The sequence below is a fragment of the Patella vulgata genome, chromosome 1 (assembly GCF_932274485.2).
Source record: "Patella vulgata chromosome 1, xgPatVulg1.2, whole genome shotgun sequence".
NCBI lineage: Eukaryota > Metazoa > Mollusca > Gastropoda > Patellidae > Patella > Patella vulgata.
In genome coordinates, this window is record NC_065879.2 from 39,274,018 (window position 1) to 39,286,726 (window position 12,709).

Genomic DNA, 12,709 nt, shown 5'->3' on the forward strand with positions numbered 1-12,709 from the left:
ATATCACTTGGGTGGAAGCGGACATTCATTGACCTCATACCTCAGTCGCTAAAGCCTGAATTATTTAAAAGATCCGTATATGTGTTGGTATTCAGATTTGTAAGTTGGTGAGAAATAAGTTTATAACTCTTTAATTATTAGGCATTTTTTTCTTCTTCCTGTTTTACAATTTGCACCCATATTATAATAATGGTAACTCGGGCATCTTCGGCAAAGGTCTAAATACATTGCGAAAATCTTTTCCGGAAAACGAAACTGTTGATTAGGTCATTGGAATGGAATTTACTGTAATGATCCAATATCATAATCTATGAAATTCATTAAAATTATGCCCATACTTATAAATGAATTAATAAATCATCTCAATCTTCACGACTCATTTATCCCAGCTGTTCCAAATATATGGTTTCAAGTTGTTTTGCAGAAAAAAATATTCTATGCAACATCCCTCATATTCCTATCTGCTTTTAGAAGTTGGAAGAATAATAACTATTAAAGAAAATTCAGTCATTTTCATATGTGCTACAAATATTGAAGATAGGTTGCCAGGTAACGAAACATACGCCCACAACAGCTAAATCGTCCGGGCAGTCAACAAGAGTTGTCACATATTTTTACTTTTTTCGGTAATGAAACATTTATAATACACTAAAATCTGATTAAGAGCAACAACTCAGAAAACCATTAGAATTTGTTTGGTTTTTATAAAGTTCTGCCCCATGCTAACGTTTTGTATACAAAACTTTTAATATCATGGATTTAGCTGTTCCAAGTCATAAAAATTCATTGGAAATCAATATACTTGTTCTTCTCAAGATCTTAAACTCTATGTATCAATCTGAAGTCAATCGGATGATAACTTTAGCCTTTAGAGCGTCACAAGATTTTGCAAAGTGGTCAAGGGCCATAACTTTGGCAGTAATTATCGGAAATCATTGAATATCAATAGGATTCTTTGTCTCATGGCCTTAAACACTGTGTATAAATTTAAAGTCAATCGGATATTAACTTTAGCCTCTAGAGCGTCCACAAGCAATTGTGGACGCCGGTACGACGTACGGACGGACGGGGGGCGACGACAATATACGACCACATTTAAATGTGGGCGTATAAAAGTACTAGACAGAAAGAATTGTAGATATTTTCCCTCACTGTCTCATATCTTCATCCTCTCCTCCATAAAGCAACACAAATATTGTTTCAAGAATTAAATCTTATTTATTTTTTGTCTACAAATAATTAAAGTACAATTCATTATTAAAATCATTATTTTATGATATAAATGTATGTTATCAACTTTGGGGTGATGTTTAAAAATAATATGAAAACATTAAAAAGAACAATATTTATGAAACTGAAAATGAAACTATTCTATATAATATACTATTAATATCTCTTTAACAACATTACAACACCTAAATACATTTGTTGCATGATAAATACAGTATAATGAATGATACAATGAAATTTATGAACATTTTCTTAATTATTAATTAAGGAGAGAATTAATCATTCACACAAGAAACAATCCTTTATGCTTTTTTTTCTTCACATTTTTAACTTCCCAACTTTGAATGTAAGGGCAAACTAAGATGATTTTAGTTAGGATTAATAGCATCATTTTTGTTAGACCTCAAATAACATCATTTTTGTTATATCTAAAATAACATCATTTTTTATATCTCAAGACAGACCTGACAATGTGCAATAAAAATTGTTTCCTGTTTCTTGAAGATAAATTGGACAGTCTGACAAATCTCAAATACTGTTTTGGATTTACAATGATGTATATTTTCCCCGCATAACAAAATTCAAACCATGGGTTTTGAAGTTAATCAATTGTATTTAATGCCCAATACTTGACTCTGTGTGTACATTTATATTGTCAACAGCCCAAGTATAGATTATGATGATGCATTTAAAGGTCATACAAATCATTATGTAAAAAAATGGTTTTAGGATTAGGATGAATCTTCAATTTTAATCTCACAGTCATAGGCGTACGAGCCAGGGGGGCAAGCTGACTTTTCGGGCAGACGGGTAAAGTGAAAAAATTTTTTATTTCATCTACTTGGTTAAATAAAGTGCCCGAAATCTAATAAAACACTAATTTTATGGGCTGGAATAGCAGTAAAACGCTTTTGCGGCCGTTAAATCTTCCAAAATTTTCTTAGGGGGTGGGGTCCATACAAGGTCAGCTCTGCTTCTTCGCCTCTCGAAGAAAACCGGCGCCGCTGTCTGTAACCCTGAAATTTTTTGGGCCATTTCTAGTTTTGCTTCCCTAACTGTCATTGAGTCCTAATAAAACACTTTGTGCGACATTTTTCAGGCATCGATTATTATTGTGAATGCAGCTGCAACAGTCTGATTGGATGGTTGGAATTCAGAATGGGATTTCGGTTACAAAACCATTGAATACTTTTGGAGTTGCTTACACGGGCTAAAATAGCAGAAAACGCATTTGTGTGGTTAAATTTTCAAAATTTTCTCCCAACGGTCCCGTCTCCTTGGACTGTAAACAATTGATCTTTTGATACAGGCTGAAATAGCAGGAAAACGTGTTTGCAGCCGTCAGATATTCCAAAATTTTCTTTGGGGGGGGGGGGGGTCCACACAAGGTAAGCTCCGATACTTCGCCTCTCGAGGAAGACCGCGCCGCTGTCTCTAAACCCGAAATTGTTTCGGGCAATACAGGTTCCTGCCCCCCTAACTGTCATCGAGCCCGTACGCCTATGCTCACAGTACACTTTAATGTTGACATGAACAAATATTAATATTGTCTTTCATTTCAAATCTTCAACAACATTTGAATATCTCACAACATACTGGAATCGACATCTGTAAGTAAATAAATGAAAAGTTATTAGAATAGAACTAATATATAGTTCATGAATACTCATGAGATGACATTATTTTAATTAATTGTATTACTGTGAAACGGGAATGGGCACAGAAGTTAGATGTCAAGCATAGTTTCCTCATCTCATTATTACTATTGCCATATCTAAAAATATATTTTCTTAACAGTCGTTTAAATATATTTTCAAGACTCAATGTAAATAGTAAATTGACTGGAATATATTTAAACTTCCAAGAAAATGCATTTGTTAGAAAAAACATGATATCTTGTCAGCTATTCAATTCCAAATCTAAAATTCACATACATTATCAGTAAAGTGGTCCCTTAGCAATATGGATTGTGTTTGTAGTGTATGGCTCTACACTACATGTGTTAAAGCTGAACTCCGATTACAAAACTACAGAAATCAATAAATAAAAAAATTAAGATCCTAAATAATCACCAAAGGGCCTACTTGTTTTCAATTTGTAGAACAAACATGGCGATTGTACAACGTACAAAAACAGGCAGACCATGCCTACAATCGCCATGTTTGTTCTACAAATTGAAAACAAGTATGCCGATTATTTAGGATGTTAATTTTTTTTATTTAATTATTTCTGTAGTTTTGTAATCAGAGGTTGGCGTAAAAGGATTTTCTTCTAATATCATTTATTGTAATTTATTTTTCTACAGAAATGTCATATTTGTAATTAGATACAAGTTTTCAGGTTGTACTAGATAACCTTATTAACCTAACTAAGGAAAATATCTTAAAATGATTATTAGTGTTTTTTGATAGATTCTGTATCATTTAGTTGTTTGTCTTATTTGAGGGTGATGGTTGTTTAGCAGCATCAAGAAATCTTTAAATGTATTTGTGAGTAGCTGTTATAATTATATATCTATTATTATAGGTTCTTAATGAAATATTGTAAAACAAATATCAAAGCGTCAATATGAATTTGTTTTTTGTTTTATATGCTTTACAATTTGCCTTATACTCACAGCATACCAATAAACAGTGGCTGCCAGGCAGGATACGCCCACAATTTGGAAGAGATGGATAGAGAACTAGCTAAACAAAAAGCAATTTTTCGTACAATCAAGATATATTTCAAGTTTCATCAAAATTGGATCAAAATTGTGACTTCTAGAGGGTCCACAACCTTGATATACCATATATTTAAGCTATCTGCGTACGAGGGGCGGCCATTTTGTCCAGCAGTTTTAGTCCGATTTTCACGAAATTCGAACGGTGAAACATTCACACGCTTTTTTTCAATCGGATAAAAATTGTGACCTCTAGAGGGACTACAAGCTAAAAACGCGCGATTTTTTGTACAATCAAGGACCATAATTCAGGCAGTTACGATCTGATATGTGTGAATATCAAACGGAACCAAGATCTTTGGGTTATAAACATGTATTTCATTAAAATCGGATCAAAATTGTGGCCTCTTAAGAGTGTCCACAACCTTGATATACCATATAATATATATATACACTATTTGCGTACGAGGTGGTGGCCATTTTGTCTGGCAGTTTTGATCCGATTTTCAAGAAATTCGAATTCAACCATCATTAGGGTGTGACGGTGATATATTCAAATGGTTTTTGAAATCGGATAAAAATTGTAACCTCTAGAGGGACCACAAGCTAAAATTGCGTTTTTTTCGTACAATCACGGGCCATAATTCAGGAAGTTACCATCCGATATGCGCAAATATCGAAAGGAACCTAGATCTTTGGGTTATAAACTTGCATTTCAAGTTTCATCAAAATCAGATGAAAACTGTGACCTCTAGAGTCCACAAGCTAAAAACGTGATTTTTCATACAATCAGGGGCCATAATCCATGATTTTATGGTCCAATATATGCCAATATCGAAAGGAACCAAGATCTTTGGGAGATAGACCTATATTTTAAGTTTCGTCAAAATCAAATAAAAACTGTGACCTGTAGAGTGTCCACAAACAAATTGTGGACAGACGGACGGACAGGGGCAACGACACTATTCCGTCCACATGAAAATGTGGACATATAAAAACTTTACCTGAATCAAAGTCTAATTTTTTGGAAGCAGATGCTTCTCCGAGTCCTTCAATATCAACATCACTCTCTGGAGCATTTAAAGCACTTAATGTCACATCTACAATAAATACACAATAAATAACTTATAGTTATACAAATAAATCTAATAGAAATTATTTTTTTAATATGCCTTTAAATATGTTTCTGATCTCAAACAATATACAGTTAATCCTTAAGTAAGAGACATTACTTCTTATTAAGACTATAGATTTGATAAACTTTGTGTAATAGAAGAACTTCTGGGAAAATCACTAAAGAAACTACATTGGTGGAATAGTTTGGTGAAATGTCATTTATTTTGTATATTTACTTTAAGGTTTTCTTGAAATAAGTTAGACATTTAGTTTCTTCTATAGCTTAAAGATATATCATGTAAGATTTAGATACAGAGCTGGATGTTCTTGCTATACTATTCAAAAAAAGTAGGGGATATTTGATTTTTAAGTGTTATTAAAGTCACCTAATGAAACTGACGAAGAAACAAATGACAAAATGAAATGAAGTTCACATTCATCGATATATTCCAAATGATCGTTAGACTAAGTAAGGCACAGACTGACCATTATAAGGGTAAAATGATACCCGGGGTCAAACAGCAAAGTTACCACAGCATCACAACCAAGTCAGTAACGGGTAAATCCTCCTCTGTTTGCCAAACAAGCATTGATCCGACGTGGCATACTCCTAATGAGACGTCTAAGGTCATTTTGGTCCAGATTGTCCCATTCCTGTTGCAACGCAGCAGCAAGTTCTTGGACATTGGCAGGACGTTGTTGACGTTGACGTAACCTCTGTCCAAGCATGTCCCAGACATGCTCGATGGGGGAGAGGTCGGGACTCAGTGCTGGCCAAGGTAATGTGGTGATGTTCTGTTGTTGGAGGTAACCTGTAACGATCCTGGCCCTGTGACACCTTGCGTTGTCATCCTGGAAGATGAAACGGCGGCCATGACGTCGTGCGAACGGCACAACATGGACTGCCAAGATGTTGTCCCGGTAGTACTGGCCTGTAACACGCCCTGCAACAACATGTAAAGCCGTTCTTCCAGCAACAGTGATGCCTCCCCACACCATAACAGAACCACCCCCAAATCGATCATGTCTGATGACGTTAACGTCTTGGAAGCGCTCGTTTCGACGACGCCACACCCTCCTACGTCTGTCCAAAAAATCAACAGTGAACCTTGACTCTGAAAACATCACATTGCTCCAGCGTCGATTATCCCAGTGTTGACGATCCCTACACCAACGACGTCTTGCCTGAATGTGATGATCTCTCAAACAAGGGATCACGCGAGGACGTCGGGCGCGAAGGTGACCCCTATGCAGTCGATTACGAATCGTCTGGCCACTCACTCTCACACCAGTGTCTGTTTGAAGACGAGCGCTGATCTGATTTGCTGTGATGACACGATTTCTCAAGGCCAAGGTACGGATAAATCGATCCTGGGCTTGAGTTGTCGCCCTTGGTCGACCTGAGCGTGGTCTGTCCTGTACAGATTGTGTATCACGGTATCTGGACCATAGCCTGCTTATGACAGACTGAGAAACATTCATCGTCCGCGCCACAACCGCCTGTGTTGTGCCGATCTGTAGCATGCCAAGGGCACGTAACCTTTCATTTTGGGTAAGCCGACGCATATCAAAATTTGTTTTCTGGTCACTAAAACAATTAAACTGATGTTTCCACCCTGGAATTCAATGCCACAATGACTGTAACATTCAAAGTCAGAGTCGTGCAAATCTTGGGTTGGACCCCCATGATGATCCCAAGCATCACCTGCATTCCATGCGGTAGCTATTGGTGCGTTTGGGCGTCACATGTAACTGGAAATGTTTCTTCTGTTAGGCTCTTAAGTGACTTTTTTCGTAGTCATTTGCATATTTTAGTATTATGCCCCCAAAATCAAATATCCCCTACTTTCTTTGAATAGTATATATTAGTTCAAAAATAGAAAATGAATATATTGAAAATTTCATTCAAATTACTTTATTCTGAGTGAAGTTATCACTGTTTAAGCAGAGAATATTCATCTTCAAACTCTGTCAAGACATTCACCTAATAAAAACCAACACCAAGAGTTATTATGTCCTAAAAAGTGTAACAGACTGACAGACCCATTCTAATAGTTCCACGCATTGTCCACAACATTGATTATCTAGCATTTGCACTAAATCACTCCCTATTTTTTTTACTCTCTTAAAAGACTCTTACCTGAAGTTTTTTGTTTTTTACTTTGTGATTCTGTAATTATTGGAGTAACATTTTTCTGTACCAAACTAACAGAAGTTTCTGGAGGTGGGTGTAAACCAGCATCATCATATGCTTTTCTTTTTAATTTATTTTTGATTTGTGAGCTGAAATGGTAAATTGAAACCTAAAGTGAACTTACTTTTAACCACATACTTTGTATACGCTCTATATATTGTCGTCAACCTGTCACAAAAATGTGCAAGTTTATTGTTAACTCTTTCTGAAAAACTGTACATTTGGAGGCAAGGGCTGTGATGGGGTGCATAAATATGTGTTGATCCTGAAAATATTTGATCAGATCAAAATTTCTGTGCTCTGTTACAGTATGAAGGTGAACTTACATAGTTCTATTTTTTATAACTTCACTTATTTTATTAAGATCTTCACCAAACTGTTTCACTGTTGCCCTCAATAATTCTACTTCTTCATCTGTCCATTTTCCTCTTCAATAAAACAAATACTCACATCTTTAATTTATTAACTACGTAGCAATAAGTTTTTTATAGGCCATTGCTAGCTGGTAAACAATATTATTCATTTAGTGTGATTTGACTAAAATAAGCGAGGTTTTAATTAGATTGTACGCAGTATCTGAGATACCTTACAAATATGTTCATCTTCATTATGAGTCATGTCATAAGTATTCTTTTAAAGTGGTTGCCCTTAAGAACGCTTTTGCAAAATACCTTACTCTATATACATTCTTTGCTTGATAAAGACGAGAGAACCCTCGTTGGATGTCGCCATAAAATAAAATGGGGTTTAATGTCCTGTTCTGCTCCAACTGGGCTAATGAAGACGGGCATATACCATACACTGTGCTATGAGGGAAATTTTGTCCGGACAATGGCACTATTGCCTACTCTTATATCGGATTCCAACTGCCGAGGGATCTTTTACGTACACGTCAATGTATATATGGGATCTTGTTTTTCATCCCATCTGAATGACTAGACAGCTGTCCTCCGTCCTGCACCACTGACAAGGGGAAACCACGTTGGAACTTCTGAGTAACTTGTATTCCATATAATTTTGCCATGTGTTATTCCCATTCAGTTACTAAATGTCAATTAAACATTATATAATATATAAATCAGTGCTTGATTTTTTGATCATTAAGCATATAATTATTATCCTAAATGCAACACTTGCAAATTGAAAATACTAATCATTTAGCTGGTATACTATATTTATTACCAAGAAGAAAAATGAAATACTGGCAGCGTATAAGGAACCCAATTGAAGCTCTTACAGACTGGGTAACAATGAAGAAAGTGAGTATATGATTCATTTTGCATTTCACATAAAATAAAAGTTATGACTTTAGCTAAGGATAGATATCATTTAACTATACAAATTTACACGTGGCAGCTATTATTAATTCTTTTGAAACCAGTAACATTATAATGGCGATGAGGATATCATGTATGTATTCTAGGGCCTATTAAACATACCCGCTTGGACTAGGTTCTCCTGTTGGATGTAGCTGCATTGTTAATTCACCTAATTTGCTGAAGGCTGAACCTGCTGCGGTGAATATTTCACCTACCTGAAAAAAGAAGACAACAATTATTAATCAATTTCATTAATTATCTATTAATTTGTACTATTTACACTACATTACTTAACAAAGGCCAACACGTATATTGGATTATTCTATGTTAAAAATATCAGTTTGCACCGTTCTGTAACTGATATTTGATCCGGTTTGGTCCATTAAGTCAATGCTCTAGCCACTGATAACGAATCAAATGATCTGCGATCTACCAGTGACAAGTTTAATGTTTCCAGGAGTAGAGTCGCCTGCCTAACTTTGTGTGAGTTCTCCCGGTCTCACTCACCATCTTACTCTTAGTAAAATTTCTTAATCTTAAAAAGCAGGTAATAATGCCATCTACACTATCATTCATACATATTGTAGGCCTATGTTAATTTTAATCAATAGTAGTTCAGATTAACTTGTAGAGCGCTGTGTGTATGCAAATTATGAAATAAAAAGACATAGCATTATGTTAGTATCAAAATGACCTAGTTTATTAAAAAAAAAAACCTCCCACTCTTTTGTTACATTTAAAAAAAAAAAAGATTTTAATTTAGATCTAGTTAGAATAAAGAATCTTATGATCACTATGAACTGTGCAGATATAGGCTACTCACCTTACTTGCAGAACTCATTCTGCGTCAGTATGTGTCTTAGAACAGATCGTACTTCTTGTAAAATGAAACCATTTCAGGTAAATTAATTGATTGTAAATTGATTTAATATAATATTATTGTTTTTGTAACATTGTCATCTTAGAAAAACCGCTCTATGCCTAACTTGATTAGCAGCGCTATACTAGTCATCGTTAATATTGCTAGACGTTTCGTAACATAGCTACAAAAGTGAAAGATATTTCGTTACAAAGTCATTTGACTAGTAAAACAATGGGCAACAATGGTTTATTCATTGGTTCTTAACGTTTATAATATGTATACTTCTTCATGATAACACATACTTAAACTGTGCTTTTGATGAAGTGTGTTTCAAACCCAGTATTTAATGTTATTCCCTTGTTACTTATCATGGTGAGCCGTTTGTTCTCAAGATCTCGCTTGGGCGAGAATGGAGAAAAGTATTATATTTTTAATTAATTTTTCCAAAATATACTTCTAAATACACTATAAGAGAATACATAGGCTCAATTTACACACTTTACATATTTTTGCCCCCAAATATATATTTCGCTATAACCCGTTAATATGATGTTACACTGTCCATGCATTTTACCAATGTGAATACCTCTTTAACCTAAGTCCGTAAGGCGTAAGATATTGGACTGTATCTGAAGACCTAGAAATCCACATCAAATAAAATCGCAAACAAATGAATATAAACAACAACTTGGGAAGGTTATCGCATTGGACCAGACCGGACTATTACTCGAGGTTTGATTTTCTTGTCGATGTTTTGTTTACAATTGTGCTTTCGACAGACTCCTACGTCGTCGGCCATTTTATTTGATTTATTTACAATATACTCGATAACTTTAACGAGTTACATTTGGTTTTATGCATACACATTATTTGAGACATGTTGCTGAATATGCCAAAGACTAAAGCATTCTAAGCAGTTGAGTATATACACACAATGCTGGGCAAAGATTTTATTTTATGGGATTTTGCATGCTGCCATATTATTATTCTACAGAAATGAGAAACCCATTGACACTACTGTCACAGTGTCAGACAGACATGAATCTTACCATAGAGTCCTATTAATCCGTTGGCAGCAATCAGTTCTCTTTCATTTTCCTATGTCAGTCTCTTTAGATGTGTAGGACTCTTCTTTGAGTTTGATACAGGTAAATTGTTTTGGGTTCTTTTTGACACAAAGGCTCCTGGTACCGAGTACCAATCATTTTGTCAGTGATGAATTGCACAACAGTCAATAGTGTCCACCACAACAGTAATGACTTCAACTATATGGGCATGGAGAATTAGATACAAGAATGTAGTTAACTAACATGTTTGTATATTTAGATGTGTAGTTTTACCATGTGAGATTATTACTTAAACTTACAAAGTTTGCAGCTGATATAATTTGCAAATGGTTTCCACAATTTCAACACTTCAATTACATGTAGATTTCATGTCAATTCAAATAAGTCTCACAAAGGTTGATAAATGTTTACGAAAGTTAACACTGGGACCTATGAGAAGAGTAGTGACCAGTGGGAGTAACATTGTTTCTTATGGTAAAAATTCAAAGAGATTTTATTGCTTAAAATTGTGGAAAAACACCAACTCATTTTGGTAAACAATGCTTTCCATTTAATATATTTAACTACAGGTCGAAAATTTTCATATTAAATTGAGCATTACTTATGGGGTCAGTCTGTATCTTTCCATTATAATCGGACATGATTAGTACTGCAGCAAAAGATAAGTCTTGAAAGAGTGAGGCTTCAATTTAATATTGATCAAGGAGATTAACTATAAATGCTTGTGCAATAAATTTATATAATATTATATAATGCTATGAAGTGATTGTTTTATTTGTTGATGAAGAAAGTAAATCTGCACAACAATCACAGACACAGGAATGTCTCAGCACATGTAGTAAAACGGTCTTATCTTATGTAATGTGTGAGTGCACCAAGTTCTAGCAGGAAAGCTTGCACAGCAGGGATGTATTGACAGAGTGACCTTAAAGAAAAATTAATACTTTCCACCAAGTCCATGAAATAGAAAAAACTTTCATTAGTTATTATATTGTATTTAAAGATATGAAATAACCTCAGTTACTCTTGCATTGTCCAGTAAAATTTAAATTATTTTAGAACAGTAGGACGTTAAACCCCATTTCATTTCATTTCTTACTCTTATAGTGCTAACTGTGATAAATACTGTATATGTTTTTTTTTTATAATTTACTTGTGAACAAATCTGAACTGAGTAAGCTTATTATAGTGACAAATAGCAATAGGTTTAGTTTGCAACAAATCTGAATTAAGTAAGCTTGTTGTAATGGCAATTTCTGTCCCCTCCCCATTAAATGAAGAACATTTTCTGGTGCAGGCGCAACATACATGTATACATGCATGTGAGCCTGACAGTGTTTGAAGCTCATGATGTACTATGTAAGAGTTTAAGTCAGATTTCAGAACGACTTTCCTAACATGAATAACATCATATAGGATAGGACTATAAAATTTATAAATAGAAAAAATTATACATGCAAAACTTTGAATATCTGTCTGAAGGTTGTCCACTGCATACATCAGCCTTATGCCTTTGGACCACTGTTTATTTTGCTTTTCATGTTTATGTGAAAGTGTGAATTTTTATTCAATTTTCCAAATGCACAGACATTTTAAAGTGATTATGCAGGCTAGGGGATCAAGTTGCATTATACACTATGTCTAGATATGTTGTCTTGTACATGTACACCAGATGTTTTTTTCAGTACATGTATTTTTTAAATAACTATTGAATATGGCATAGATGTGTGATACCTTGAGAACAGTTAGCTTTAATACATAATGCGTGCGCATTTGCTGAGAAAGTTCATCCAGATTTTCCGGCGTGGTTTCCCCTTGTCAGTGATGCTGTCTAGTCATTCGGATGGGACGAAAAACCGAGGTCCTGTGTACACATTGATGTGCACGTAAAAGATCCCTTGGCAGTTGGAATTCGATATAAGAGTAGGCCGTAGCACCGCTGCCCGGGCAAAATTTCCCTCATAGCACACTGTATGGCGTATGCCCGTCTTCATTAGCCCAGGTTAGGAGCAGAACAGTAGGACGTTAAACCCCATTTCATTTCATTTCATAATGCGTGCTTAGTACTGACAATTTTATTCTGCAAGGAGAGACAACCACATAAAATCTATAAACACAATTGGTTATCTTAAGTATTGTACATGTCTGACTGAACACTGAAGATAAGATTATCAATAATGTGAGTGCTAGTTTTGATTAAATGTCCATGTACAATAGTTTGTCTTATTATTTGTTATCTATGATTTATAAATAACATAG

At 34.8% G+C, this 12,709-nt stretch overlaps 2 protein-coding genes across 2 annotated transcripts in view; one reads left to right on the forward strand and one right to left on the reverse strand.

Annotated features, from left to right (window-relative positions):
- Window positions 1-2,596: 2,596 nt before the first annotated feature.
- Window positions 2,597-9,533, reverse strand: LOC126813172 (chromatin complexes subunit BAP18). Its single transcript, XM_050539134.2, has 6 exons — window positions 9,345-9,533; window positions 8,642-8,736; window positions 7,529-7,630; window positions 7,149-7,291; window positions 4,897-4,992; window positions 2,597-2,838 (listed from the first exon to the last, which is right to left on the reverse strand). The coding sequence occupies exons 1-6, from the start codon at window positions 9,360-9,362 to the stop codon at window positions 2,816-2,818; spliced, it is 477 nt and encodes a 158-aa protein (XP_050395091.1). The 5' UTR covers window positions 9,363-9,533; the 3' UTR covers window positions 2,597-2,815.
- A 419-nt stretch (window positions 9,534-9,952) lies between these two features.
- The window catches only part of LOC126812750 (probable ubiquitin carboxyl-terminal hydrolase FAF-X), a 54,917-nt gene continuing 52,160 nt past the window's right edge, over window positions 9,953-12,709 (forward strand). The window contains exon 1 of the mRNA XM_050539099.1: window positions 9,953-10,115. The gene's annotated coding sequence lies outside the window, so the exon portion shown is untranslated. The remainder of the gene's footprint in view (window positions 10,116-12,709) is intronic.